Here is a 27,566-nt window from a genome sequence, read left to right on the forward strand (position 1 = left end):
CTTACCTACATAACGGCAGGCATTCTTACGACGGTAATTAATGCCACCTGACTTCGTATCGACTATAACGCAGCATGGAAGGATCCTATTTTGCTGCAGAACCGGTTCTGTTACTACGGCCTGCTGCGCCTTATCGCATGCTGATAGGACATAGATGTGAACCTCGTATGGTGAAGTTCTAGACCGGTTGATCGTCGAGGCGGTTAAGGATGTGGAGAAGGCGGGATAATAATAATGAGTAAACACCTAATAAAAGCTATACCTAATTACCTAGGTATATAACGAGGTATATACGTATATTCCCTTATTATATTCGGTTTTATGGTTTTTTTTTCTTCTTTGACCCATTCTTCAGCATGACGGGTTCGGGCCGGAAGTCTTAACTACATTTCGACGTTGGATGCTACTTAGTCAGATTGCAACCGACAGTCTGGATCCAACTTGGACAAACCCCCCAGAACTTTAGCGACGAGGGTGAGAGCTCCCGAGCTTTCGTCTGATCTGCATTAGGAATAAGCACTAATGTATGCGTCCGACGCAGGCGTTTACTGCACCTCTATCCTGGACTAGGCCGGACCGGTTCGTCCCTTGTATGACCAATATGCTTCTTTATGTTTTGTGTGTGCCTATACTTCGATGAAAGAGTAAGGGTTCGTGGGTGGTTGGCGTTGGCTCTAAGTATTCCGCATTGCATATTGCGTAAGCTCGCTGCAAGGTTGGCAACATATGGCGTGTCGATTATTCCTAGTCTCTTGGGAACAACTACGGTAGCAAACCCTTTGTTTTTCTCCCCATTTTACTTTGCTTCTTTTTCTGGTTCAATTTCCGCCAGTAAGAAAGCCCCCGCTCGAATTCGTACCCGCATTCCCGCGTGTCAAGAGAAGAAACGTGTATGCACCAACACTGACCCCCAACGTTCTTGACGTATAAGGCTGATGGGACCGTGGGGGTGATATGCATGGGCTACATATATTTGTATCTGTACATCGATATATATGCCGCCCGGAGGACTAATGTACGCCCGATAAGGCATCGATGCCGCCACTCCGCCGACCTGCGGAGTGATCTCAAGGGTTTTCGGTGAACGCACATGATCTTCCTGGTTCCCGCCGGCGCCACTTCATCCAATGTATTGGGTTAATATTTCCCATTGCGGGAAGGAAGGGAGAGGACAACCAAGTCAATCTGGTATAGTCGCAGGCAGGCTGTCATGAAGTACAGCAGCCAAAAACGCCACATATTGCCAACCACCAACGACGGACAAGAGTTATGTCTCAGTACTGTGTAACGTGTCCATGATCAGTATCCAGGTCGTATTCTGGCGGCAGACTGCTTACTGAGAAACAGGTCTGGAAACTCGAAATTGACGCCCGATAACTCCCGTGGTAATTGCCTTCTTCAATAACCGGAGATCCCGGAATCATGACGGCGACGATGTTGGGATCGACGGTTAGTTCCGTCAACTCCCGTTAAGTTCATTACATTTCTCCAACTCTCGGCGTCATCTATGTGCACGTTTGCGGCCTAAACTTAGGCCTCAAATTTGTTGGCGTGATTGATGAGGCTCTTCCTACGAACAGAGACCGTGGCACCCCCCAAGAACTCTCCAACTAGTTACTCTTCCTTCTCGACTCGCTCGGCGGTAGGCTGCATCTTTGAAGCGTGGACTTCCTTGAATTTGCCGAATACTTATCTGTGATTCCTAGGAATGGGTAACGCAAAGACTTTGGTCAGTAAGCTAATCTATAGGTCTCGCTACTCTTTAGTGTTTATCTTGATATATAAGATTGATTTCCGTGCACCATATCAGGGGAGTCTCTGAGGATCCTCCGTGCTCTAGAGAGACCGACTAGATAGTCTACTTGATCTTAATCAGGGACCCCGAGATCCCACTAAAAGGGTGGATTTCCCTTCTAGCTTCGACGCTAGCCTCTTGCCAAGTATCAGAGAGGACAAAAAGACAAAATAAAACGTACAACATCAAGTATTCGCTGGTCGTCACCGACCCAACTACTGATTTGACGATATCAGGTTTATCTAAGGGGGAGCGGACGGGACCCCGAGTTTTCCAGATTCTATGGTCGTACGTGAAGGAACTATGTTAGTGTTGTCCTATATGCCTTGTGTTAGAGAGATGTCGAGAAACTAGGCGTTGAGCCCACCCCCAAACCCATCCGGCTGAGGTCTACTTGCTAAGTATAGAGATACGAGTATAGAGCGCCATATGGATTCTAGACTCAATCACATTCTCTGAAATGTTGTGGTTATGATTTTCCGCCATGATGGCTCTATACTCTATTAGTGAGAACTCGGTATAGTGATTCTAGGTTTCAAATTGCTTTGACTCAATCCGTATAGACAATTGGAAAGATCTCATGGGTAGACGGGTATCGTATGGCAGTAGACCTTCGCTAAAGCCCAAGATAACTATCCAGACCCATTGCTCCTAAAACCCGATGAATTGCATGTACCTGTGGAACTCTATAATATCCCACATCCATAGCTTAAGGGTTTGGGTTTTCGACGAGTAAATCGATAACGGCCGTGGTTCGGGAGCGTCGAAGACGCATTGAGACTGGTTTATTATGGCATAGTATGGAACGTTCCACGAAGCCTCATCGTTCTGTGACATCATCCGATGCAGGCGATATATGCTCTTAGGTTTCTGTCAAGAGCATCAGGATTGAGGCGCGATCTTCCCGCATAGAACGACATCTTCCCCAAGAGGCATCCAGCTTGTGTTCGTAAGCCGAGCCACGGCTCTCGGTTTGCCATCTGAACCGGTCTTTCGCGGCGGAGAGACATACACGCTTCCCTGACCGAGCCAAGTCGGAGCAACGGTTACAATGACCGAATCGATTAAATGTGCATTTTCTTCAGATAAAAACGAGTTTATCACACCGCCACCGCCCTCGATCATAATACTCCTCAACCCTTCGTCCCGCACGGCCGCTAATATGGTATGCCAATCGAAACGTTGACTCTCCGAATCCTTCTCAGATCCTTTGCCTTGGGGTCCGCCAAGGACGATAAACTTCCCACCGAGGCGTTCCAACAACTTCCTCCGTCTTTCTGGGGGATGCGGCACAGCCGTCACGATGTACGGAGCCAAACCCCTGCCTATCCGAGCCAATTGCAAGACCTTGCTCTCGGCAGTAAAATCCCAGCGTAACTTCGGGTCGATTATTATCGGCCGTGGCTGATGCGTTGTGAATGTGTTACGTCGCTCACTACCCGCAGCTTTTCCGGCGAGTCCTAGGAGCGCACCAACGCCAGCTGTGTCGGCAGCTGGGGAAGTTTCTAGGGTTGGGTACTCGGATGCGAGGCGGCAGTTTAGTCCGGGGTCATCGGCTAGGGCTGTTCCGACTCCCACACAGATGGCGTCATGACGGCTACGAAGGTGATGTGTCATGGCCTTGGATTGGGGTCCGGAAAGAACCGTCCTGATACCAGGGCCGAGCGACAGGGCCGAATCAAGTGAAGTAGCGAATGTCAATGTTACGAAGGGTAATTTTGGTGAAGATGATCCATCTTCGCCGTGGTCTGTAAATAATGGCGGAAGATGGTGCTCTAGCCGCTGTGCTTCAACCGACGGGAATACTAATGGTGTTTCAGCCATCGAAAAGAGGGGTTAACAAAAAGCAATATTTCCCTCGTTTTCTTATTCCGTGGTCGTAGAAATGGGTGATTTGAGTTGCTTTCACTTTTACCATGAGCTGACGACTAGGGCCTGTCTATTATAACATTTGAAAGTATCGATGAATTTAAGGAGAAGAATATAAAGTTGACGGCCACGCTAGCTGGTCTTGATATAGAAAGAAAGAATGAATGTGATATCCTCGGATGATGCACAATATGTTAAAGGACAAACTAGGTTAAGTGTCGGATTTGTGCAGGGGTCATTCAACCAATCAGCGTCGAGTCATAGTTAAACTATTTCCCCATTTGTGCATAGATCTATTCTATGAATCTTGTCATGCAGCAACAGGGAGACGTGATGGTACTTGGCTGCTCAATTCTTGACAGACCAACGATCAATTTCTCAAATTCATTTAATTCGTGACAGAATTATTGAAACCGATGCGGAAACTATTCTGAAATCAAACTAGTCTCCTTATCTCATATTTTAAAGGGTTGTAACACTTCTTAATGAAAACTTCTAGGGTAATTATCTTCAAGCCCAATCGTGGATTCTTATGCTCTTTAAATAGGTGAGATAGGTAAGCAACACCCACAAGTAATAGTAATCTCTCCTGGAAGATCAGTTACTGACTTGGGCTGCTAAAACGCTAGGAAGCAGTAAGCTAAACACCAAGTTCATGTCGCTCTCGTCAACATCGTATATAAACTATCCTGTTCGGAAGTAGTGCTTGGTGTAAATCGTAAAGCCGTGCGATTCGGCCGATGGACATTTGAATTAACCCATCCATCCAATTCAATCCAGGCGCAGCAATATGGACACACGCAGCACATACAAGCATAGCCACGTATATTCATATGTGACGGGGGGATAGGTACCATGATGAGCATCGAACTTGTTGGGGGTACGATAAAGTTATGTATTGGAATTTGCGACGTAGTTTGTTTGATCTGTGATTCCTATGACAATGGTTCATAGCGTAAGTTGAATTTGTTTGAATGAGGTAGGATCGCTATTTGTTCTTGCTCTTCTCGCAGCTTACCTACTTTTTCATTTATATAATTTCTATTTTAATCCTAACTTGTCTTACCTACATATTGCCGATATACCAAGCCTTCCTGCTGTTGGGATTAACCCATTCTCTCTTACAAACAAATACATAACGACAGTTATTACATTACCTACAAACGGTACAAGACATTACAATCCTCCGTTCCCCTTCGCCGCCAAGGCGTGACCACCGCACGAGTTCGTGCTCTCATTCAAACCATTCAAACTCACGCCGATCCACGCGTCCCTTGCGCTCCGCCACAACACGCACCTTGGCTTCTTTCAGCGCCAAATCTCGGCGCCGTTGAGAATAATCCACCCGATTCATCCGTGTATCTTTCTCTATTTGTACCACGACAAAGCCCGCGACTCTATTCACCTTTTTCCTTCTCATCTTCACCTACCTAACTACCTACAAATTCCATCATCAGCCTTTGGTAAAGCATACTGATTGCTTCACCAATATAAGAGTTGCTTTACCGATATAAAAGGCAACGAATAACAGCCTACCTTGCGAGCCCAAACCAAGAGCCTCGCCTTACGTCCATCGCGATCGTATCTCAACTCTCCAAAACCACAGCTTCCACCAAATTAAACCGAACAACCAAGATGGCCCAAAAATACGAAGAGCCGCCGGCATACCAAGGCCCCCCACAACCGCCTCAAGCCGCATACCAAACGAACCCGAACATGGGCTACCAACAACAGCCCGGTCCCCCCCTAGCGCAACAAGCGGGCTACTACCCGCCTCCGCAACAACAAGGCGGATACTACCCGCCGCAAGGCCAGTACCCTCCGCAGAGCAGTGATCGCGGTGGAAGCGGAGCTACCGGGTGTCTTGGGTTCTTGGTCGGTGCGTTGGCTTGTTGTTGTTGCTTGGATTGTTTGTTTTAAGGACGGATATCAAAGGATGACTGAAGATGCTTTCATAGGAGGGGATTTCGCAATGAAGTAAGGGCGATGCGACGGCGGCTTTGATATTTGATATTGGTATTAGGAAGGGAAGGGAAGGATGCATATCACCGAGGGTAACAACCCTTACTTCATATTCCGGAGCCTGGCGTTAACGGGTTTACGGGATCAATAGGTTCCTTTGTTGTATTTTATATGGCATTCTGCTGCTGCTTTTATTCACAGGCAGCCCGCGATGTTGATGAATCAATTCCATTGATATTTCTTCCTACTTCTACAATTCTCATTTATGCTCTCGTACAAATGCAATGACTACTCTGATATGCAACTTCTAATTTCTACGCCGCGACGCCATTCGCATGGCCGTTTGTCGCGATCCCGTTTCCATTTGATACTGGCGCGGAGCCGAGATACCCCTCTGCCAGTGTTCCGTATAGCTCTTCAAATAGCTCTTGAGCTTCTTTCACGCAATCATACGAGTAGATCATATGTTGAACCTCCGGACTAGCCCATTTATCCGGGATCGGGGTACCTCTCTTCTTCGCATTCGCGAATTGCCTGTCACGCTCCTCTTTCGCCTTACCCTCGCCAAGATGTAGTGTGCGCGCCGACGACGCCGCTAGCTCTACTAAGATGGAGGTACGCTCTTTACGTAGGAGCTCGTACACCTTCAACGCTTTCGACAAAGCCTCACGGTCGGCGCCACCGCCCGGGGCGCTGCTTACGACTTCCGCTAGCACAGCCGCATCTTCAATGGCCATCGCGGCACCTTGACTGAGATGCGGTAGGGTGGGGTGGCAAGCATCACCAACGAGTGCGACACCGCCGAGCACCCAGCTGGCGAGTGGGGCGTGCGAACGTAGACGCCACTCACAGACCTCACCCTCGGGCACCATGTTCAACATCTTCTCGACGATGGGGTGGAAGTCGGCATACACCTTTAGCATAGCCGGCTTACTTCCCTTCGTTGTGTATGTCGCATTAGTCGCGGCGGCGAAATTGACGTCGGGTTGGCATGTTGAGAGGTTGTAGATAGTCTTGTTGCTAATCGGGTACGCTACGATGTGTCGCTTCTCGCCGATCCATCGAAGCGCGCAATCCGCGTCTAGGAGCTCGAGAAGCTCGGGGTCGTGCTCCATTTGCTCTCGCGACAGCATGATTCGGTATGCTGCCTGGCCTGTGTCTTCGACGTCGGCCGTGATGTTTAGGGCGCGGAGGAGGGAGGTCCGTACGGCGGATTTGATGCCGTCGGCACCGAGGAGGACGTCGGTTTCTACTTCGTATGGTTCGGCATTACGCGGCTTGGCTGTGAAGACTGTCTTGTCTGGGCCGAAATAGGATACGTTCTCTAACGAAGTCGAGAAATGGAAGGTAATAGCGGGCTCTTTTTTGCATCCCTCATACAAGCCACCAGCCAGCGAGGCGCGGTGACCTGTGCAATGGGGGTAACCGTACTTCTCTTCGATGTCGGGCATCTCGACGTGGACGAGTTCGCGGTTTGTCGAACCTTCGCGGATACTAGATGACTTGATGTTGGTCGCCTCAGCTAGGATTTCGTCCCAGCAACCCCAACGGTCCAACACGCGAGCCATGTTCGGCGCCAATTGAATACCAGCGCCGACAAAGCCCAAGTTTGAAGCTGTCTCGTATACATCGACTTTCCTGAATCCTTTCTTGGCGAAGGCGAGCGCGCAGGCAAGGCCGCCCATACCTATGGTGAGGCGACATCAGCCGCTGTGCACGTTTTGGCATTATGTCTTTTTCTCTCCGCGGGATAACTCACCCGCGCCAATGACGGATATCCTTAGATCCCTATAGTCCGACATGTCGACTACGAATGATCGAGATCAGTAGTAACGAGTATTCGTATCGTATCGTGTAACGAAGGTATGGTTCGATCGTCAGTTGGAATTGAAAGTATACGGTATACACTTGTATGTAGCAGTGGTAGTAATAGGTATCTTGGAAATACCGCTACGTGTGAAAACTCGACGTATGTAGCAGCAGCAGTAGTAGCTTCATCTTAATGAAGAGCGGCTCTCTGGATAGGGCCATGACCCATATCGAACCGGACATTCTGCCGTCTTTTCTTTAGATAGTTGTCCCGAGGGTCGCGAGGGAATAAGGCAAGCCTAGAATGTCGAATCGCCAATGCGTAGAGGAAAGGAGGGTGGGGCGAGATGATTGCCGGCTAATGAGGGGTTGTTCCATGTCGCCATAGTATATCGGCATTAGCCTGGTGGATAGGTTGAATAGGGAGGAAAATAATTTGGCCTATTTAGTCTGACGGGCTTGGCCTCTTTCTTTGCAGTAACTCATCGTGGTTCGTTCGTCCGTTCTGTTTGTAAGATGTATTAGTTGTTCCACTTGGAATTCTACAGAGGTGGATCTTCTTCTTTCGGTCAAGGCAGTGTTCTACATCTTGGATGTATATGTATGATTAGGTAGAAGAAATAAGATTTTGTTCATCACGTTGCATCATGAGCGACATCAGCTACCTGGTAGAGGTGGAAGCTGTTGATCTTGGGGCGTTTGTCGACTACCTAGGTATCCGCTGAAGCTAATGTTAAAAAGTATTCTTCTATACCATATTGCGTATAATAAGGCTCATTTATATAACCTATATCTATGTATTTAAGAAGAAACATGGATCTACCCCTGCACCGAGCGCCGATTCCAAGGTGTCGGCTATCTATCGATAAGAAGCTATTCCCTGTTGATTCCATTCAGCGACGCATGAAAGACTACAGACCCTAACTGTCTCAACGTCACAACTTTTCTCCTTTTCTTTCTTTTACTCTCCTAACTTAGACACGGCCGCTCATAATCTAGGAGGCAAAAAGAAAAATGGCCTCCTCAAGATTTAGCGCGTTGCCGGCGTTAAGGAAACAACATCTTCTGGTCGAGTTGTACGTGTTGCCGTGTGTATCCCTTAGAAGTAAATGCTAACTAGCAAGTTGAAGTGCTGGATTGAAGCAAGCTTGTCCTGATGGCGTTTTTGTAAGCCTCACACCAGGGGATCCGGGTTTGTGGTCCGGAGTACTCTTCGTTCGAGATGGTGAGACTTCGGGTACCTGCATTGGCTGCACTCACGAGTTTCTAATCTGTTCATACAAGGCCCTTACGCTCCCGCCGTGCTACGATTCCAAATATCCTTTCCCGACTCATATCCAAGATTACCACCGCTCGTTACCTTCTCGACCGATATGTTCCACCCTTTGATAACTCCCCTAAGTACCTACATGTATTCGACCGACGTCCAAGACAATGGTACAGTGAGCGCCACCGATGCCGAGCGGTTACCACCTGGAGGGTTCAGTTTAAGGCATGGATTTCCTGGCTGGTTTAGGCGTTCAAGCCGGGGCCAAAATGCCGCTGGTGGTAGGCAATCTAGTGGACAACAAGAGGGCCTATCAACTCCCCATAGACCGCCTCCACCCTCAATGAGCAGCGCAGGCACACCGGGTTCGAAGGGATCGGCTGTCGGCGCATCACCAGGATTCGCAGAAACTACAAAAAGCGAAACTTCCACATATGAAGTGCTCCGATATATACGCAGCGCATTTAGCGATGAAGATGTTTTAGATTCTATACCTATCGAGGCTGCTGGGAATCCTGGTGCTTGGCATGCCTGGAGGACACACCGTGCCGATGGCGGGAAGGTGTTCTCTGATACCCCTAGTGGTACTGAGACAGAAAGCGCTGATGCCGAATCTAAAAAGGCCCTTGAAGCTGTAAGGAAACCAGGAGATTGGAATTGGGAAGGCGTGTGGGAAGAAAGAGTCAAAAAAGCTGTAAATGCAAGTTTATCCGAGCCTGTCCTATTTGGCGGGGTAGGTGCCGCCGACGATGTCGTAAGTTTATTCTTGACTCATTCAAAGCTCGAGTAGGCACGTTCCAGTCACTAACATAACACAGATACGCTTTCTCAGTATGGAAGACAATGACGTGGATGCCGCCAAGGAAAACCTCTTGCGAACCTTGAATGATGATCCTTGATTGAACTTGCCCTATATATCAGATGGAAAGCCAATCTTCTCTTATGACTACGCCCACATTCATAGTTTCTACTCTCATATTCATACTCATGATACCCAATACGATATTCTGCTTACTTCTCCTTTTACCCTCTTATCATCAATCCTCACGTTTGAGGTATACACTGCTTATTTGGTAATCGTGCTATCTACTACTCCTACGACTCGAATTTGATTTTGATATCGGTTATACGATTGAGGTCCAGTCAACCCAAGTATTGGCTATGTCCGACCAATCTCTACATCCTGGTATCATTTGCGCTATTGCTCTAATCCCGACTGCTTTGCTTGTGACTTTTGCTTTAACGGTGCTGAAAGGTTTCGATCTCTTGCCGAGGATTTGTGGTGGCCGGTTAAAATTACGGCGGCAAGGACGCCAAAACCACCCATCAACAACTTTTCTTAGCCTCTCAGATCCAGCGGGAGGGAGCTTTTCGACCACTGAGAGCAATTTTATCGGCCAAACTAAGGACGAGCCAACGGGGACTATTGTTAGGCCCCAACCCGTTCATCATGCGAGACCAACAATCCTCGGCTGCCGATGTCCCTTCTCCCCTACGCGTAATCAAGAGAGGGAAGTCCATGCAGGTCCTCCGAAGCAGTCCGAGAAAGATCAGTAGTGAAAGTTTCGATAGTGGCCCTGATCAACCGCTGACCGTTGTGAAGAGTCGGAAACCTCTCCGAAGAGCGAGTACCAGGAAGAATCGAAGCAACGTCAATGAACAAATGTCTGGACGGCGCTTCGAAGCGAGATCACGAAACTCCTCAGTAAATACAAATGAAATACCTAGGTTTCAATTAGAGCCTCCAGTTTCCATGAATGAGGGAGTCGCAGCTTTGAGTCAAGCTCAAGGTCCTATAACGCCAAAGTGCAGAAAAGCTCCAGTGTTTCGGCGCACATCGAGTCTACAAGCTGGCCGCCCCGTATCCCCTACGTTTCTCACTAAACTACGCTCGTTATCCAACCGAAGAGCGTCGTGTTCTAAACCGGGTCATCATGGCCATGGCTCACGAATTTTGAGCGACACTTCAGACTCAATATTCAGAGATTCTGATGAGCACGTATCAAACACTTCGTGGGATCAATCGTCATATTCTGGTCTTTCAATACCCGCTTCCCGCCTTAACGAATTTGATGCGCATAGTCTGAGTGCCAATGCTCGGGGTTTTGACAATAACATCCTTGATCCTTATTTACTCATTCCGCATGTGTCTATCACACCAGAGTCAAAGTCTTTGAATGATGGGCAATCATACATCTGGACAGCTATTGAGATATCCGGTCAATTGTCTTATCCTCATGCCAGTAACTCAAATCACGAATCGGCATACTCTGGCGCTAATCAAGCACCTTTTATCCCCGTTCGTCATTGCGATGCCAGATCGTCAAGATATGGATATCTATATAACATAAATGTAGACGTTTTGCCAACCACAGGAGGTAATATTATCGATCTCATAGGTGATACTACAATCGGGTATGTCACTCTAAAATATACTGAAACAGTTATACTCATAAACTCATAGAACGATAAACCCCGGTTCGAGTACCCTCATATTAGCTTGCATTCGGCTAAGTGCTTCCCAAATCCGGAATTCTAATATCTCGAGTCGCGACTCAGAAAGTCTAATCGCGGACCTCGAGTTTCAGCTTGGGGGTTCTCGGATTGAATATGTCCACGTGTGTATCAATTATTGCCACTCAGGCTTCCCAGTATTTGAGAATGCCACCACCGAGGATAGTATCTCAACCCACCAGACTCGCTTAAAGACGACAGTTACAGGCGTCATAAATCAACACGACCCAACTTCCGCATGGTCCCCTAAACCAGTTTCCACATCGAATCCTCTATTCGCCATTATTGCCTCGCATTGGGGACCAGCTCGCGCCAACGAAATCATACGCAGGATCACACCAATTCGGCCATACTCTCGTAGAGCAATTAACCGAATGAATACACAAACTGATAGAAGCGAAGACACTATCAAAGCACCTGAGCGCATTAGAACATCCCCTCCCATACCCCAACGCCAAACGAGTCTTAACCTCAAGTGCTTCTCTCCAGACCCAGCGAGAAAGATTTGGACGGAACTACGTCGGACGTCGTCTGGCCAACGCCCAGCTTTCCATGTCACCAGCAAGGCCAACCGCATCCCGGCCGCAACAACATTTGTGGATGCGCCGAGCCCAGAGTCCAAGACGGACGTTCAGCGGCGCCGGGAGGAAATACGGGACACTGCTACGCGTAACAGGAGGTCTATCGGTGCAGATAGCTTGAAGAGCCTAGTGCCATCGGTGGCAGAAGGGATAGAGGGTAAGGAGAACAGGCAAAGAAACAAGGTAGATGAGACACCGAGTCCCCTTGAGCGGCAGGACGTGTCGTTTGAAGCACAGGGGCACAGACATGGACAAGGCCGGAAGAGAGAGGGGCGGTGGAGTTTAGGAGGCTGGTGGCAGTAAATGATGGGTCAAATGGATGAGAATCCGGTTAACAGAAATAATTAGCAGGGAAATTTTCACTTTGGATTCAAATAGTCTAATAAAAACTCAATGAAACGGGCGACTCGCCCGTATAGCAATCGAAAACCCGTTATTTTTTATCTACCCTTTTTATGCAACTTAATCATCGTCACGTCCAACCCATCACAACTCATCACGCCAAGGAATCGAATCCTGTGCTCCTAGCCTCTCTACTGTCTTCGCCGCGGCGCGATTCGCCTTCTTAACCGCATCCTCTATTTGGAAATTTCCCGATACAACATCCAAAGCGTACCGGCCTACAAACGTATCCCCCGCCGCCGTAGTATCCACAACCTTAGCCTTCTCAGCCGGGACTAAGCCCTTATTCCCATGGGCGCTCATATAAAATACACCCCGTCCTCCTAGCGTAATAATCACATTCAACACGCCTCGCGAGATAAACGTCTTCCCCACAGCCTCAAGTCCGGCCTCGGTATCGAGGTCAGATTCTGATACGCCGCCCAATATCGCGGCTTCAGTTTCATTAACGACGAGATGCGCTAGTCCGTCATACGCTTCCGCAGGTAATTCCTGTGCTGGCGCGGGGTTTAGTAGGACCTTTACACCTGCGGTCCTAGCGGTGCGTAACGCGGATACTACGGTAGGGAGTGGGATCTCGAGTTGCATGATTAATAAATCTGGTAGTGGGGAGCCAAGAGACTGTTGAGTGTTGAAGGAGGAGGCTTGGAGACTGTGGTTTGCTTCTGGGGAGAGGACGATGCGGTTTTGACCTGTGGGCTCGTCGACTAGGATTATAGCGATGCCGGTTTTGAGAGATTCTGGGGATAGGATGCTGGAGATGTCGACGCCGTGGGAGGAGAGATTGGTTTTTAGTTGTGTGCCGTATGTGTCCTGGCCTACGGCGCCGATCATTCGGATGTTGGCTGTGGGGTTCTCGGTGCTGGTGGGGTGGGATGACCGTGAGAGCTTTGCGCAGGCTACGGCTTGGTTGGCGCCTTTGCCGCCGGGGGATACGGAGAAGCGGGTTGATGTTAGGGTTTCGCCTGGGAGGGGGTGATGTGGTACGTAGGAGACTAGGTCCATGTTCAAGGAGCCTAGGACTGTGATGACTGGGGGTTGGTTCTTGGTCGCCATGATTTTTATGAGATAGAGATATGAAGTCTACTTGAAAATGAGAATATTTGGTATCTCAAGCCCGTGTTAATGGGATTTCTGTGTCTTCCTTGAGATAGCGTGAGCTCTCCTATTTAAATGCCTTGGATGGATGTAATTAAGGGGAATATCGGATGACTTTAAGGCTTGGTGGACAAAACCGATCACTAAACGTCAGAATAGCGGAGTTGCTAGCGGAGTTATTCGGACTCCACAGCGGCTAACCAGTACCTATTAGACACCTATCTTGATCATCCTCATACAAGCCATACTTCTCATATTGATAGTATAGGGATATCTAGCTTCAAAATTTGCATCATAATTACCAACTACTCATATAAGTCATTTTAATACAGGAATGAATGAGCTTGAGATATTAATATCGGTACCTGGCTATGTATTCATAGACTAATTGGCCAATCATATACCCCTGCTCACACACATGTAGCTAAGACTGGCCACCCCACCATCCCTATAGCACCATAACTACCCCGCCTAAATAATACGCCATACCGCTACAGTTGCTAAAGCTTCATTTCGAAATGTCTCTTTCTATTCTAAATAAGGACTTCTTTAAGACTAATACAAATCACAAAAAATGGCCGACTTAAATCTACAAGAAATCCATGATACCCTCATCTCGGTGGCCCACGAGGCCGGCCGTATGATACTGTCCGCAAACCCTACTGATATTTCTACGGGAACAAAGTTGAATTGTATGATCAATACCCTGTTACCCCTCCAAACGCAGTACACGATAGCTTCAAACAGACTACAAGTTTTCTTGAGAGATCTTCACAAAACCAACTATCTAACATATCACGACATACTTACGCGTAACCTGATATATACACTAACAGATACATACAGCCGCAGACATAGTAACCGAAACCGACAAAGCAGTCGAAGCCCTCGTATCCACCCGTCTCTCCGCCGCATACCCAACATTCTCCTTCATCGGCGAAGAAACCTACAAACCGGGGGTCGAAGTAACATCCGCACCGACATTCATAGTCGACCCCATCGACGGGACCACGAACTTCGTGCACGGCTTCCCGCACGCTTGTATATCACTCGGGTTTGCCGTTGATCGCATCCCAACCGTCGGAGTGGTGTATAATCCCTACCTCGACCAATTATACACCGGAATCCGCGGGCAGGGGGCTTATTTAACACAAGGTGCGGTTTGGGGATTGGAAGGTGGGAAGGGGAGGAAGAGTAAACTACCACTATCCAAGAACCCGCCCCCGTTGAAGGGCTTGGATACGAGTCTTGTGGGTATAGAATGGGGTAGTACGCGCGATGGACCAAATTACGAACTCAAAGCTGAAGTTTTTAAGAAGCTTTGCGCGAGTAAGGAGACCGGTGGTACGATGGTGCATTCACTTCGCAGTTTAGGGAGCGCTGCTTTGAATTTATGTGCGGTTGCTGCGGGGCAGTATGATTTATACTGGGAGGGCGGATGTTGGGCTTGGGATGTATGCGCTGCGTGGGCTATACTGGCTGAGGCTGGAGGTATCATGGCGAGTGGAAATCCGGGCGATTGGAATCCTCCGATTGATGGGCGCAAATACCTTGCCGTGCGTGGCGCGCCGAGTGGACAGAAGGAGATTGTGGAGGAGTTTTGGAAGGTTGTTGGTGAAGGACGGATGGAATATGAGAGCTAAGATAGTGACCTTACGCGATACGCGAAATCTGAGATATCTAGGGCTATGAAAAGCGCGATGGTGGTTTATTGGAAGGGACGTGTTTTTTACAATACGCTGTTCCGTTGAAGGGGCATGGACAAAGAGAAGGGATGGAGAATTACCAAATTAATAGACCATACATACCTACAACTTACTTGGCCTAGGTACCTGGCTTACCCCATTCCAGACTCTCCCTACTTGAGGGCATTGTCTGGAATGCTAAACTCCTCTAACAATCGATTGTATTAACAACGGGTTTCTTTCAAAGACGTTTTCAAAAATAGAGGGATGTTAAATAAATTTAACGAGCTTCATGTCCATCTATACTGACTGGTTGGGTTTGGGCAATTGACCGGGTGGACGACTAATACTTGAAGTTAATGTGAACGAAAACGATGACACTATATACAATCAGCGCTCGACATAATCAAATTTCAATACAGCCTGGCTCATGGCGGAAGACATGGAATAGAGAGGAAACCCGAAAATGTGGTGTTATTGGTAAGCTTTTTTCGGTATTCTCGTGTGCTCCCCAAGGGAGAATGTATCTAACAACTAGGATTAGGGATAACAGAGCTTCGAAAACTAGATCTAGAAGGCGAAGTCAATCCAATATTTTCGAATTGGGTCGATACAAACCCAGAGCTTCGTAGGGAGTTAGAACAGCCGTTACTACTTGCGAGTCGGATCCTAGAAAACGCGGGGCTGCCATGGATATCCGATTTCCTTGCCCACGATGTCTTCACAAAGAATTACCCCGGACGGAAACCTAGTTGCCGATGTAGCTTCACGCATTCTACCGCGGGTTCGGGAAATAGCAACGAGATAGTTCCACAGACCATTGTCAGGCATCACCGTGCCGCGTGGGCTTCGTCGGAGCTCAAGGACGAATGGATACATACCTCGGAAAACCAACTTAGGGGCGAGATGGCGAAAGCGATAACGTGGCAGCTAGATCAGGATATGTTCCGTGAGCGGGGTTGGGTAGGATATACATGTCGACATCCGCGAAACGGGTTACCGCTTGATGAGCTAGATCAGTATGAGACTATACAGTCATGGGATAGGAGGTGTGGAGATAACAAAGATCGGGAGTTGGCAGTCCTGCTGGCGGCCGAGTTCCCCACGAAATTAATGGAACTGAGGCGGCAAGGGAAGCAACATGGCGAGGAATATCTCTTGACGGCATTTATGGCTGCTGTGACTATTTTGCATGAGTGAGTAAAGCCCCCTTCTTTTTGGAGAGTTTCGTGTGAGTGCAGGATTAATAAAATGGATTTAGACTTGGCCACGCAGTGTACTGGAAAGATCGTCGCGCCCTTACGGAAGACCTACGGGAGCCCTTCTACGGCGCCGATCTGCAAATGGAGCTTGGTGATAGTTTCATAGCATCCATTTTTGGTGGTTGGACACCAGTGCCGATAAAAAGCCTCGCTCAGCGGAAGGAATTAAATTTCTCGGAAGGTATTGCATGGAAGCAGTCGCTTAGTTGGGACCACCATAGATTCCGTCCTAAGCATCGCTCTCATTACTCGATACCTGTTGACTAGTAAGTTGTTATTTAGAACAGCACGTTACCTAGGAATTAAAAGCTAATAATATCCGTAGTGTGGCTCGTCTGTTCACCGAAAAGTGCTGGGAAGAAGCCAAAGACGATCATCTACGCGGAATCATCCAGCCCCGAACGCTGGAAGAAATCGTCAAGAACGTCGGCCTAGATGTACAAGTTACCGTAAATAGAGAGCACGCGACAGCCGCCATACCGGATTTCCACTGCACTGGCCAAGGTTGGACGTGGAACCGTTCGCCTGGAGCACGGTTCCGTATACCGCAATATGATGGCTACCTCTGTCCCGACTTAGACCTACCGATCGCTACTGACGACGTAATAGAAGAGCCAAAGCCCCGACCTCCGCTCCAGCCCTCCCCCATTATAACTTCAGCAACTATGAATACGGCGCTACTTACGCCACCATTATCACCCGCAACAACACCAATACCGCGAACATTCAGCAGCGAAATTTTAGACTCACTCAGATCGCCTCAGACCCCAGAAACAAGACCAGAGATGTTTCCCCTCCCGCCGCGGCGACATTGTTTTGGGGATTTCAAACCGAAAAGAATAATAGTTCCAAGATATGAATATGACGAGAAGGAAAAAGAAAAGAGAAAGCAGTCAACGCCCAGATACGTCAAGCTAGCCAAAGAAGAGCAGATGCCACTAAGCCCAAGCCGCTCTGAGATCTCTCTGAATGAGCTAAGGTTTCGATTATCACAACTCTTGGGAGTCTCGATGAATGAAATGGAGAGGTACTTCGAGGCTTCTCGTTGTGCGTAAGTTTGAGTAGATATTAGATTTGTGATAAAAGGGAATGGAGAGGTAATTGCGGAGTTTGGGGGTAATACCACAGGTGGTGTTTGTTTTTCGGCGTTGGGTTAGATGAAGGGTTGTAAGACTAGCCCCTAGAGCCCTAAAGATAAAGATTAAAATTGCATATATCTTATGTTAATGTTTGAATGAAAGAATAGAGTGTTAGCGTAGCTTGAATCTGGTGATATGGCCACGCAGAACAATTAGATATGGGTAGAATGTCAGCGTACGAAAGTGTATCTCTTCCAATTGATGATACGCTGCCCACCCGTATGTTACGCTCTCCATACAGCCCTAGGGTGTACATGTCTCGGGTAGTAGCGACAGCGATAAAAGGTTGCAACGCAGATTCGCCACGGCGGGTGATATATGTCCCTGGACCCTAGGTGCGGACATAGGGACCTAATTGCGTGCTTTATCCCGCTGTAACGCGCGCTGTGGTGACGGCATGTCTCAACATTAGGTGGACATTTGGTTGGCTATCCTTAAATTTGGTGGAAGCGTGGCGCATAAATATTGGACGATCTATCAGGCTCCTTCCTTTGAAAAGGGCTATACTTATTGCAAGGTGTACAAGTATAAAGTATTGGTTGGTTTAATGCTAGCCGCCCCTTGCCTGAGCAGCATGTATAAAGGGTTTTCCGTGCGGCTGGATAGGTAGATGATAGAGACGCTGTAATGATTCGTGTGAAATATACGACGGGACCGACAGCCACACTAATGTAACTGAACCTATCGGGAGCGCTTACACACAAGGTGGGTTACCTAATGACGCCTCCGACTAGGGGATCATCGATCTTTGAATACCTAGGTACTATCATTTATAGATGGACGCCTGTAGGAATGTAGGACGCGATTTTCGTGGGGAAAATGCTGAGTATTATCCTGCGGCTCTTTCCTTTTTTATGTAATGTAACTCGGTTCTCGATCTGTGGAATCGGTGAATGAGTTACATAGTATTCGCGGATAACACCCGCGGTTGCATAGCTTTATGAACACTGCAGCAAAAGGGATAAGGGTCCTACCTCGGTACTATGTGAATTGTACTTGCAAATTCTGATGTGGCGAGCCCGGGGCGATGCGAGGGCATGTTTCGCATATACTCGTCTGCATGTATGTAGGCTATCTTATAGAACAATTATCAAGATAGCTTGTCGCGAGAACGATTAGCTACTCCTTGCTTCACGACGAAGGCGCTCTCGACAACGTTACCTTCGTCGAAGCTAGTATCATTCGAATCTCGAAGAAAGGGGAAAACTCTGTACGCCCCCATTTTGATCATTTTCTGCAGGCGGCATATAGGTAGTGTCCCTCAATGCAACAGCGCCTGTCCGCGTAACACCTGTGAGATATAGGGGACTATTGGCAAGGCTGAAAAGGTAGCTATGACGAAGTAAGGGATGTTCTATCATTATTGACACTCTGACCATCAACATCCGATGTGCTACAGAGTAACAGAGTAACAGAGTGATAAGAAAGCACTAATGCAGAGTTAGGCTGGGAGTACCGGGCCGGGACGGCCATCGAGGTTCGCAGAAGGACTAGCCGCATGTAAGAAACCCATGCAATACCATTATGGATCCCGCCCGCAGGATGGCGGAACTCGCATCGCATTGCATGTTACAAGGATCTGTAAAGTAACCTTGGGTATGCCGGCGTGGATACGATAAGAGAAGTGTGAGAACGGAGTATGTGGGGAGTATAAGTGTGTAAGTGGATAAAGATTGAAGCTTGGGAATGCGGGACTTGCCTATCCACTGTAGGTACACTGTCTGGGATCCAAGTTCGGGTAACTAGACCAACTTTAGTTATCCAATCGTCGCTGTTATTCTACCGAGGACAAACAGAACATGATGACAGATCTAGATGAACATATAACTCCAACCGAGAGATCGAATGATCGTACATATGAGTCAAATGTATTATCGCTTGTTCTAGAGCGAATGGTTGTTGGTGTTGAAGTTGAGGGAGAAAACATTAGTGTCGGATTTGGTTGATCAAGTGAGCAGTTAAGCGTCTAGGGGGGAAAGACGAGAAATTTCCGGTGTCGGTCGTGGCGGACTTGGGACCGAGATTGGATATGATACTGGCGCTGCGCTAGCTTGCCTACATATTTCAATAGACCCCAACGTGTAAACTGTGTAAGAAGGATTATATGTGTCATGCATTCGCCGTCACAGCCGAGTTAAGAATTGCCTAGGTAGTTCTTGGAGTCCTGATAGGATATTGTATGCGTAATGAGATGAAGAAGCCGACATCTCCACGTTGTCTTGATTTTTTTTTTTTTTTTTCAAGTGACCCGAAAATTCTATTCGCCGTTCGTTGTATTACCAGCCTTCAGGATCGAAATGCAAAGTACCGAGTTGAAATCGAAGATCTATACATGTATGCATTTTCGTGCCCTTTACCCGCGAGAATGGCGGTGACTGATTCTTGTTGTTGTAGGTGTAGTTGGTTTTCTTCTTGCTCCTCTTCCATTAATATCGTTATTATTGACGAAGTCCCATAGTTGATAATTTCGAGAGGAATCTAGAAGAAAAAAACAGCAAGCGGAGTCCGCGAATTCCAAGGTCTAGCGTCCTAATGCTGCATGCCCCGCCATTAGCGTCCAAAGAATATCTTAATCGGGGAGTGGCTGAAAAATTTGAGCAAGTTGATACGCCTGTACGTAAGTAGCGCTGAAGCGATGCCGCAAAGTACGACATGGGCACAGAGCAGAAAGCTCCACATGCCCCTCCGAATCCGTATAAAATGATTGGCCAATTCTATCAACCGTAGATCGTAAAGTTCTGGGCTTTTGTCTCCTTGCTGTTCTGGCGCTGGCACTGACCGGAGCTAAGCCATCGAGATGTTGTTCCATTTCAGATGCAACATCCTCTTGCGTTTCTGCATCCCGTAGCGGAAATCAAAAAAAAGAAAAGGTGATGACCGTGCATTGGCGGCTGGAGAGGTGAGCATTGATCCATTGATTCATGGGAGAAAAGCGATAAGTGAGTAATTTGAACCTTGGAAATATGTTGGAAATCTTGTATGGTGCCTAAAGAAGGCAACTAGCCTGCCTGCATTGTTTGTCACTTCAGACCGCCAGAACCGATTTATTCATTATTTGTTATTACCTACTCTTCCCCGACCTTGCCTTGTTGATCATTTCGGTCGTCTCTCGGGCGGACCACATGGCTCCCTACTTGGAAACTGTATGCCTCTGACTGTGAGATCGACATCTCGCTGATGCATGCGAATGAGTAAAATTTTTGATGAGCGTATGTGGGGATGAATTGTAAGAGGTGAGAGGTAGAGTTGTGAAAGTTCGATAACCGTCTACACTCCCGACCGATTACCTAGTAATTTATCAAAGGCATAAAAAGGTTAGTAACAAACGTGTTATGAAGTAGAGTTGATACCTAACGGTAAAAATCATACTTTTGTGGTTCATCCAGTTGATCACGAGTTGTGGATGAAACTGGTGGAATAGGCCAGGTAGGCTAAGGAGAGATGGAGACGAAGGACGAAAAGGTAATAATAACATCCAGCCGCCTACCCTTTAGGTCGTACTTGGCAACACTCGGAGCTTCCTTCCCACTTTCATACCTTGCATGCATACAGGTATGTACATATGTACGTATGTAGCTTTGTATGTGCGTTATCAATGTTTACACTATGTTAGTCAAGTGCGACCAAACTGAGAAAATAACATAACGTCTGAACCACTTGCGCCAGGTGCCCCCCTAGCTTGTCTAGGTGAATAAGGTTACGTAGATCCACACCCGAGGGAGCTTCCAAGATGGTTCACTTAGCGCATCCCCACATTGGCTCTAGCATTTGGCCCTAGCACTCTCCGATTCATGGTATATTTTTCTGATGCGGTCGTCCTTGTCTTTTTTTCTTACAACGCCTGCCACCCTACCTACCACTCTTCCTCCATCTCATGCAGCACCTGCACTGCAAATTCCTTTCATCTATTAATCTTTTCTCTTCATAACAGCCGATTGTTCCTAAACGTTGCGTCCGGACGAGAATCCGGATCCTGTCACGACTCCTTTTCTACGTCACTTACACACCATCCTCCCTCCAACGATATAGTAGAACGTCTAGTGGCGTAGAAGAAAGAACAGAAAAAAAGAAAATAAAGAAAAGGTCCGCGAAGTAAAATTCGCGAACACCAACAACAGTTCTAAAGGAGGAAGGGAAAAGGCACTATCTGCCGCCGCAGCACTCAACGTTTGCCTCTAAAGCTTCAGTCTTCTGTCAGCTCAAGAACAAGCGCCAAGTGCTGTGCCAGCTAGTCGTAAGACCGATACCAAGTAACGAAGCAATGGTCCTAACAAAGCAGAGATCACCTCGAAACCCGGATGACTTTCCGACTGTCCAGCTCTTTCTATTAGCCATCGTTCGCCTAGCCGAGCCCATTGCCCTTACTTCCATCTTTCCATATGCCTGGGCCCTCGTCAAACGGTTCAAGATCGGAAACGAGCAAGATGCCTCATTTTACGCCGGCCTCCTTGTATGTGCCTTGAATTCCGCGAAATCCTAAGATCCTCTCAGCAATTGCTCACTCTTATGTAGATTTCCTCCTTCTCTCTCGCCGAGGCCCTGATGGGCATGTTCTGGGGCGGACTCTCCGATAGAGTAGGCCGTAAACCCGTTCTTCTGGTAGGATGTATTGGCACCATGTTCAGTATGGTAATGGTCGGCTTTGCCACCAACCTCTGGGTTGCCCTGATCGGTCGAGCGCTCGGCGGACTCCTTAACGGAAACATCGGCGTTATCCAGACTATGGTTGGTGAATTAGTCTCCAAACCTGAGCATGAGCGTAAGTTGAAGATTTATTTTCCCTTTCTTCGAATAATTATATCCCAATGCTAATATCGTAGCCCGCGCGTATTCCGTGATGCCATTTGTTTGGTCCATAGGTACAATTATCGGCCCTGCAATTGGAGGAATGCTCGCAGATCCCCATAAGTCCTGGCCCAACGCATTCCCTCAAGGCACTTTGCTTGCCGATTTCCCCTACCTCCTCCCCAACCTTTGCTGTGCTGCTCTCCTACTGATTAGCATCTGCTTGGGATACTTCTTACTTGAGGAAACACACCCTGACATGGTACCACGAGTAATGCTTCCCGATGATACATATGTTTCGGACGAGACTCCACTCATGGAGACTTCAGATGCGATTAAGCAACCAGCTGTAGATCTTCGTTCAGAGACGTATGGGACTTTCCGAAACAGAAATAGTGGTGAACTCAACCGTGACGCTATTTGCCTCAAGGAACCAGAAAAGAAGGGACACTTCAACATATTCACCAAGCGCATCATGGCTTTGGTCATCGCGCTATCAATTTTCACCTACCATTCGATGACATATGATCATCTCCTCCCTATCTTCTTCGAAGATGATAAGGTCCCAATTGATCACACTCCTGAAGAGGGTCTCTTCTCAAGATTCAACCCATTTTATTCTCCTGGTGGCTTAGGTCTTTCGATGCAGTCTGTAGGGTTTGTGATGGCTGTTAATGGCGCTATCGCACTCTTCGTCCAAATCGTTATCTTCCCTCTAGCCGCCGAGAAGATTGGTGTGTTTAGACTCTTCCTCCTCGTTGCTGTCCTGCACCCAATTGTCTATGTCATTGTTCCTACCTTGGTGCATATGCCCGAATCCTTCTTATACGCCGCGATTTACGTCTGCCTGGCTGTTAGGAACCTCTTCTCCATTATTATGTACCCTCTCCTCCTTATCCTTATTAAGGATGCTACCCCTAGCTCTTCGGTTCTCGGAAAAGTGAACGGTCTCGCGGCTAGTGCTGGAGCCGCCTGCCGTATGGTAGCCCCACCAGTTGCTGGATATCTCTACTCAATTGGGTCACAGGTTGACTGCACTGGCCTTGCATGGTATGGTAGCGCTTTGGTCGCTATCATTGGCGCTTTCCAGTGCTTCTCGGTTAAGCGGGATCGAAATAACGTTGCCTCGGAGGAAGATGGACCAAAAATCGAGCGTCGCGCTTCGGGAGCAAGCACACCATCAATCTAAGATGTGTTGCGGAGATTATATATCGTGTTATCACGCTATTTAGGCAAGATTTATGGGAGGATGTTGATGTGGTCGTCAAATGATTTTTTATGATTTACGATTCATTACTCTGGACGATTATAGGCTGGAATGAATCAATGTTACTGTTTGCGATTTCGGGGCGGGTTTGCTAGGCGTTTGGGGTTCGGTCCGGAAGACAAAAAAAGGGGTTGGTTTTGATGTGCAACGATATCCTCTGACGCGCGCATGGATAGAATATGATTTACTTTGCTGCAGGATGGGCATTCAGCGGGGAGAGGTAGTTAGCATATCTTGCAACTCTAAAGTAATAATATAATGGTGTTTGAATTTGTAAATCTTGGGGTTGATCACTTACCTTCATTGATGGGCGCATCACTTGTATCCCTAGAGAACTAATCGTAGATCACACTATACTATATCTAGGTATATTTTTGTATTATTGGCCAGAATTCGTAAACGCGGCATGAGGAGTATGTACGTTTATCTCATGAGGTTACAATCGCGTTGAGCCTCAAGTGTGCGGAGGGGACCCGCTACTATCTATTGGTGTCCCAGGACCGCGCATTTAAGGAAATGCAGGTACCCAATCGATCTTAAACTTTAAATGACCGATTAGGTCCCCGTTCATCGGGAATTTGGATAGATAGACGGGTAGGGCTTAAAATGTTGATGTCGTGAGATGGGTAGGCGCTGACGTGCTTTGTGACTAAATGTTCGTGAGCTGGTGGGATGAGCGGGAACCGGATGCCGGGGCGGATACGGGTCCACATCCTTCCGGATTGGGGAATTTGGGAGGGTTTGGGGGTGTTGATTGATTGATGGTATTGATTCATTGAGAAGTAGAGATTCTGGTGGGGATTATGGAATAGAGAGGGTTGGGTTTGAATGGTGATCGTGATGTCGGAGTGCGCTCCGTTGAGGGTTTATAGGATATACTGGTGATTGGCCTCGTATACTTTGATGGTGTTGGGGCTTCAATTTTGAGAAAGTGATTATGGTCTTATTATTCTACCGATATTGGTATTAAAATAGGTGTTATATATTCATATACAATCTATAAGTATCATGAGAACTCTTATGTCGTCCTGAGACGATATTAAAGTAGTAAGATTCATCTTCAAAAAAGGAAAAAAAGAATGTTGGCCATCTGGGGAATCGAACCCCAGGGTCTAGCGATACTTAGTAAGGATACATCATAGGTAATATAGTAGAGAGGTGGATTTTTAGGTAGGGAGAAGACGCTATGTAAAGATACCACTGAGCTATATATCGCTAGGCCGCTCCAACACGGCCTTTGTGACTATTCTTGGGGTCCTGAGAGTTATTTTCATTTATATGTTCTCTAATCTGAAGAATCCTACAGGGAATAAGGTTGAAGAAAAGATCGTGAGGTTGTGGAATGGTGATGTTCGGATCAGTTGGCGGCGAGTAAAGGGAGGACTAGAAAAGGGGGTAAAGTTTAATAGAACTGAACTCCACACGATGAGATGAATGGTACATATGGATAAACCTTCACATCTAGGAAAGAATATTGTACTGTATTCTGTCCAGCGACGCTAGCCCACGTGTTTATCGGACTTGGCCAGCGTAACACATAGACAGAGCAGGACACCATCATGAAAGCAAATCACATCATCATAGAACGGACTCTCATAATTAAGAATAGGAAACAAATATGTATCATGAATTCAACGGCGACTAGCCATCTCAGCATCTAACGCGAGCGCATTACAAATATTGTAAATTGTATGACCACCTTGATCCAGTTTGTCCATTTCCCTCTTCTTCCAAGGGGAATTCTTTTTTGTTCATGAAAAAAAGACCGTTCTATATCCGTGTATCCATTCCCCTGGCCAATATCATATGGCTTTACGTTCCCGGCCGATCCTTCCAAATAGCAGTATGGCCACCTCGTAACGCCAGCCCTGAAAGAAAAGTAGCAATGGGTCGTTAAGGTAAACGACTACCTTACAAGGCGTAGATCGCAGCCATTAGGGCACCGAAAGCCGCGACGAAGGCACCGGATTGCAGACCAGCGGCGCCGTTAGCGGGGACAGTCGAGCCGGCCGGCGTCGACGAGGTGAAGGTTGCGTTAGAACCCGAGCCTGAGCCGGAACCAGTACCGGTCGCGTTAGGAGCAGCAGTGGGTGTCACGGTGGCAGATTCCTGGCTAGAGATCTGGCCACTAGGCACGCCAGTCGGGCTGCCGCCGGAGTTGCTAATGGAGCCGGTCTCGGAAGCGGAGCTACCGGATCCGGAACCAGTCGCAGAGGCACTACCCTTGCTAGTGGATGAGGCACCTGCGGAGGCGGAAGAAGACGAGGAGACGGCGTCCTTGCAGCTGAGATCGAAGAGCGGGGTGGTGGTCAGTTTGTTACCGACGATACCAAAGCTGGGGTTCGGGGTATCGGGAGCAGCGTCCTGGAGGGTGTAGTACCAGAGGTTCGTCTTGCTCGAGAGCAGAGGGCAAACGACGGAGTTCCAGAATTTCTCAGCGTTGTCGGCCGAGGCAACGGACTGTCCGACAGTCTTGCCGCTGACGGGGTGGCCCGTCTCGGTAATCCAGACCGACTTTCCACCAGCAGCTTGTTGGGTCTTACCAAGCGCGTCCTGGAAAAGAGAGCTCGATTTGGAGATATCGTTGGCCATTGTGTCCTGGAAGTAAGGATAAGCATCCATACCAACCCAGTCACAAGCGTCGATAACAGCTTGGTTGGAACCATTGTACCAAGCAGTCCAGGTGTCGACGTGACCAATAGGGGCTTTTTCTAAGCCAGTGCCAGAGATGGCTTCCTTGGTCTCCTTGATGTAACGAGCGATGACGTCCGGGCCAGCACCAACATTGGAACCCGCCTCAATACCTTGGGGCGAGTTTCGGTAAAGATCTTCAGAACCAACTGAGATACCATCCACGAGCTTGGCAAAATCGTCTCCGTATTGCTTAATGGCAGCCTTCAACGCGTTCAATTCGTTGGCGAAAGAAGTATCACCTCCTGAAGCCCATAGGCCGAGAAGGAGGGTGGTCTTCGTCTTGATCGCAGCGGGGATGGCGGAGATGGGGTCGCTTGCGGTTCCGCCTTGCTATAATACGCGTTAATCATCAGAAACACATCTTTTCGATCAAATACTCACCACCATAGTATAGAGTCGAGCACTGGTCCAACCAGCAGTTCCCTTTAGGTTCTGAGCAGTGGTGAATTCGGACTCGAAGTCGGCTTGCTGTTTAGCAGCACCAGTGGTGAAGGTAGAACCATAGTTGAATCCTTGGATAGCCGAGGCCGTGGAGGCCAAGGCGAGGATAGAAGCTACAGCGTGCATGATGGTCGTAGCAAACGGTCTAACGGGAAGATACGAAATTTCTAGGAGACTCCTAGGAACAAATGCTGTTTATGAAGATATTGAGGAAATGATTTTAGTAAAAGAGCAAATAAAGCCTTTCCCAGATTTGTGTATCCCCAAGCAATTATTTCGTGTCAATCGACTCAGCAAGTGCAGTGTATAGCGAAGAGAGGTTGCAAATAATCTAGGTCGATGAGAAAGAACGTCGACTCAACACAGGTAGAACAAACCAAGGCAACTAAGTCAAGGTAAAGCGAGTGTAAAGGTTAGGTGTGTAAGTAGTCTAAAGATTTGTAAACAAGAAGGAAGAACAACTACTTAAGAAGGATGGAATTAATGAATGTAATTCGCACGTGTAAGGATGATCTCCCCTAGCAACTCTTAGGTTAGGCAAGTGAATGACAGGGAATGCACCTAGAAAACAAGAATACGGGATGAAAGAGAAGAAAATCTAGAATATGTTAACGGTGGTGGCATGATAGTACTTGTATCGACACGTAATAAAAATAGTTACGTGGACTGGTGGACTCGGGTAGTATTTTTTTTGGTTGTTGGACTTTCTTTCACTGTATTTTCCATTCCATTCCTGGTATAAGGCTTACCCCTTAGCCAATAGGATTATGCGATTCCGTCCCGTATCACAGCTAAGGAAACTGTTCTAGGCAGTTGAAGCTGCCCAAGTGGTTCCATGCCGCCACGGCCCCAGGGGACTTATCCTTGCTTGTCCTGCTTTCCATCTTGGTCCCGACTGGGTGGAGACTCTGGCTGGATATAGATCGAGCCAATCAAATATCTTTGTACCACATTACCCCTGCGCGAGTCAGGAAACAAGCTCCGAGAGGGACCACT

General features: G+C 47.7%; 10 protein-coding genes across 10 annotated transcripts; 6 read left to right on the forward strand and 4 right to left on the reverse strand.

The window, feature by feature from the left end:
- Positions 1-2,677: 2,677 nt before the first annotated feature.
- On the reverse strand, positions 2,678-3,619 carry F4822DRAFT_431234 (putative riboflavin biosynthesis protein Rib7; the record flags this gene model as incomplete). The annotated part of the gene is made up of 1 exon (XM_051461446.1): positions 2,678-3,619. One exon carries the CDS (start codon positions 3,617-3,619, stop codon positions 2,678-2,680), a length of 942 nt encoding a protein of 313 aa, XP_051312137.1.
- A 1,680-nt stretch (positions 3,620-5,299) lies between these two features.
- Positions 5,300-5,640, forward strand: F4822DRAFT_431235 (uncharacterized protein; the record flags this gene model as incomplete). Its single annotated transcript, XM_051461447.1, has 2 exons — positions 5,300-5,539; positions 5,623-5,640. The coding sequence occupies 2 exons, from the start codon at positions 5,300-5,302 to the stop codon at positions 5,638-5,640; spliced, it is 258 nt and encodes an 85-aa protein (XP_051312138.1).
- Positions 5,641-5,762: 122 nt separating this feature from the next.
- On the reverse strand, positions 5,763-7,786 carry F4822DRAFT_314087 (FAD/NAD(P)-binding domain-containing protein). The gene is made up of 2 exons (XM_051455368.1): positions 7,386-7,786; positions 5,763-7,313 (listed from the first exon to the last, which is right to left on the reverse strand). Exons 1-2 carry the CDS (start codon positions 7,426-7,428, stop codon positions 5,941-5,943), a joined length of 1,416 nt encoding a protein of 471 aa, XP_051312139.1. The 5' UTR covers positions 7,429-7,786; the 3' UTR covers positions 5,763-5,940.
- A 663-nt stretch (positions 7,787-8,449) lies between these two features.
- On the forward strand, positions 8,450-9,601 carry F4822DRAFT_431237 (UBC-like protein; the record flags this gene model as incomplete). Its single annotated transcript, XM_051461448.1, has 4 exons — positions 8,450-8,511; positions 8,566-8,660; positions 8,720-9,456; positions 9,521-9,601. The coding sequence occupies 4 exons, from the start codon at positions 8,450-8,452 to the stop codon at positions 9,599-9,601; spliced, it is 975 nt and encodes a 324-aa protein (XP_051312140.1).
- Positions 9,602-9,877: 276 nt separating this feature from the next.
- Positions 9,878-12,192, forward strand: F4822DRAFT_314167 (uncharacterized protein). The gene is made up of 2 exons (XM_051455369.1): positions 9,878-11,117; positions 11,167-12,192. Exons 1-2 carry the CDS (start codon positions 10,153-10,155, stop codon positions 12,098-12,100), a joined length of 1,899 nt encoding a protein of 632 aa, XP_051312141.1. The 5' UTR covers positions 9,878-10,152; the 3' UTR covers positions 12,101-12,192.
- A 36-nt stretch (positions 12,193-12,228) lies between these two features.
- Positions 12,229-13,515, reverse strand: F4822DRAFT_409870 (Ribokinase-like protein). Its single transcript, XM_051458695.1, has one exon. It carries the CDS (start codon positions 13,253-13,255, stop codon positions 12,284-12,286), a length of 972 nt encoding a protein of 323 aa, XP_051312142.1. The 5' UTR covers positions 13,256-13,515; the 3' UTR covers positions 12,229-12,283.
- A 272-nt stretch (positions 13,516-13,787) lies between these two features.
- Positions 13,788-15,148, forward strand: F4822DRAFT_314191 (inositol monophosphatase). The gene is made up of 2 exons (XM_051455370.1): positions 13,788-13,989; positions 14,144-15,148. Exons 1-2 carry the CDS (start codon positions 13,872-13,874, stop codon positions 14,938-14,940), a joined length of 915 nt encoding a protein of 304 aa, XP_051312143.1. The 5' UTR covers positions 13,788-13,871; the 3' UTR covers positions 14,941-15,148.
- A 208-nt stretch (positions 15,149-15,356) lies between these two features.
- F4822DRAFT_444764 (uncharacterized protein) lies at positions 15,357-17,768 on the forward strand (the record flags this gene model as incomplete). Its single annotated transcript, XM_051463289.1, has 4 exons — positions 15,357-15,462; positions 15,527-16,178; positions 16,244-16,510; positions 16,570-17,768. The coding sequence occupies 4 exons, from the start codon at positions 15,357-15,359 to the stop codon at positions 17,297-17,299; spliced, it is 1,755 nt and encodes a 584-aa protein (XP_051312144.1). The 3' UTR covers positions 17,300-17,768.
- Positions 17,769-20,959: 3,191 nt separating this feature from the next.
- On the forward strand, positions 20,960-23,713 carry F4822DRAFT_409889 (MFS general substrate transporter). Its single transcript, XM_051458696.1, has 3 exons — positions 20,960-21,833; positions 21,896-22,142; positions 22,204-23,713. Exons 1-3 carry the CDS (start codon positions 21,645-21,647, stop codon positions 23,355-23,357), a joined length of 1,590 nt encoding a protein of 529 aa, XP_051312145.1. The 5' UTR covers positions 20,960-21,644; the 3' UTR covers positions 23,358-23,713.
- Positions 23,714-24,897: 1,184 nt separating this feature from the next.
- F4822DRAFT_409895 (glycoside hydrolase family 17 protein) lies at positions 24,898-27,351 on the reverse strand. Its single transcript, XM_051458697.1, has 2 exons — positions 26,511-27,351; positions 24,898-26,459 (listed from the first exon to the last, which is right to left on the reverse strand). Exons 1-2 carry the CDS (start codon positions 26,694-26,696, stop codon positions 25,347-25,349), a joined length of 1,299 nt encoding a protein of 432 aa, XP_051312146.1. The 5' UTR covers positions 26,697-27,351; the 3' UTR covers positions 24,898-25,346.
- Positions 27,352-27,566: the final 215 nt, after the last annotated feature.

Source organism: Hypoxylon trugodes (genome assembly GCF_022578975.1).
Source record: "Hypoxylon trugodes strain CBS 135444 unplaced genomic scaffold F4822scaffold_7, whole genome shotgun sequence".
Taxonomy (NCBI): Eukaryota; Fungi; Ascomycota; class Sordariomycetes; order Xylariales; family Hypoxylaceae; genus Hypoxylon; species Hypoxylon trugodes.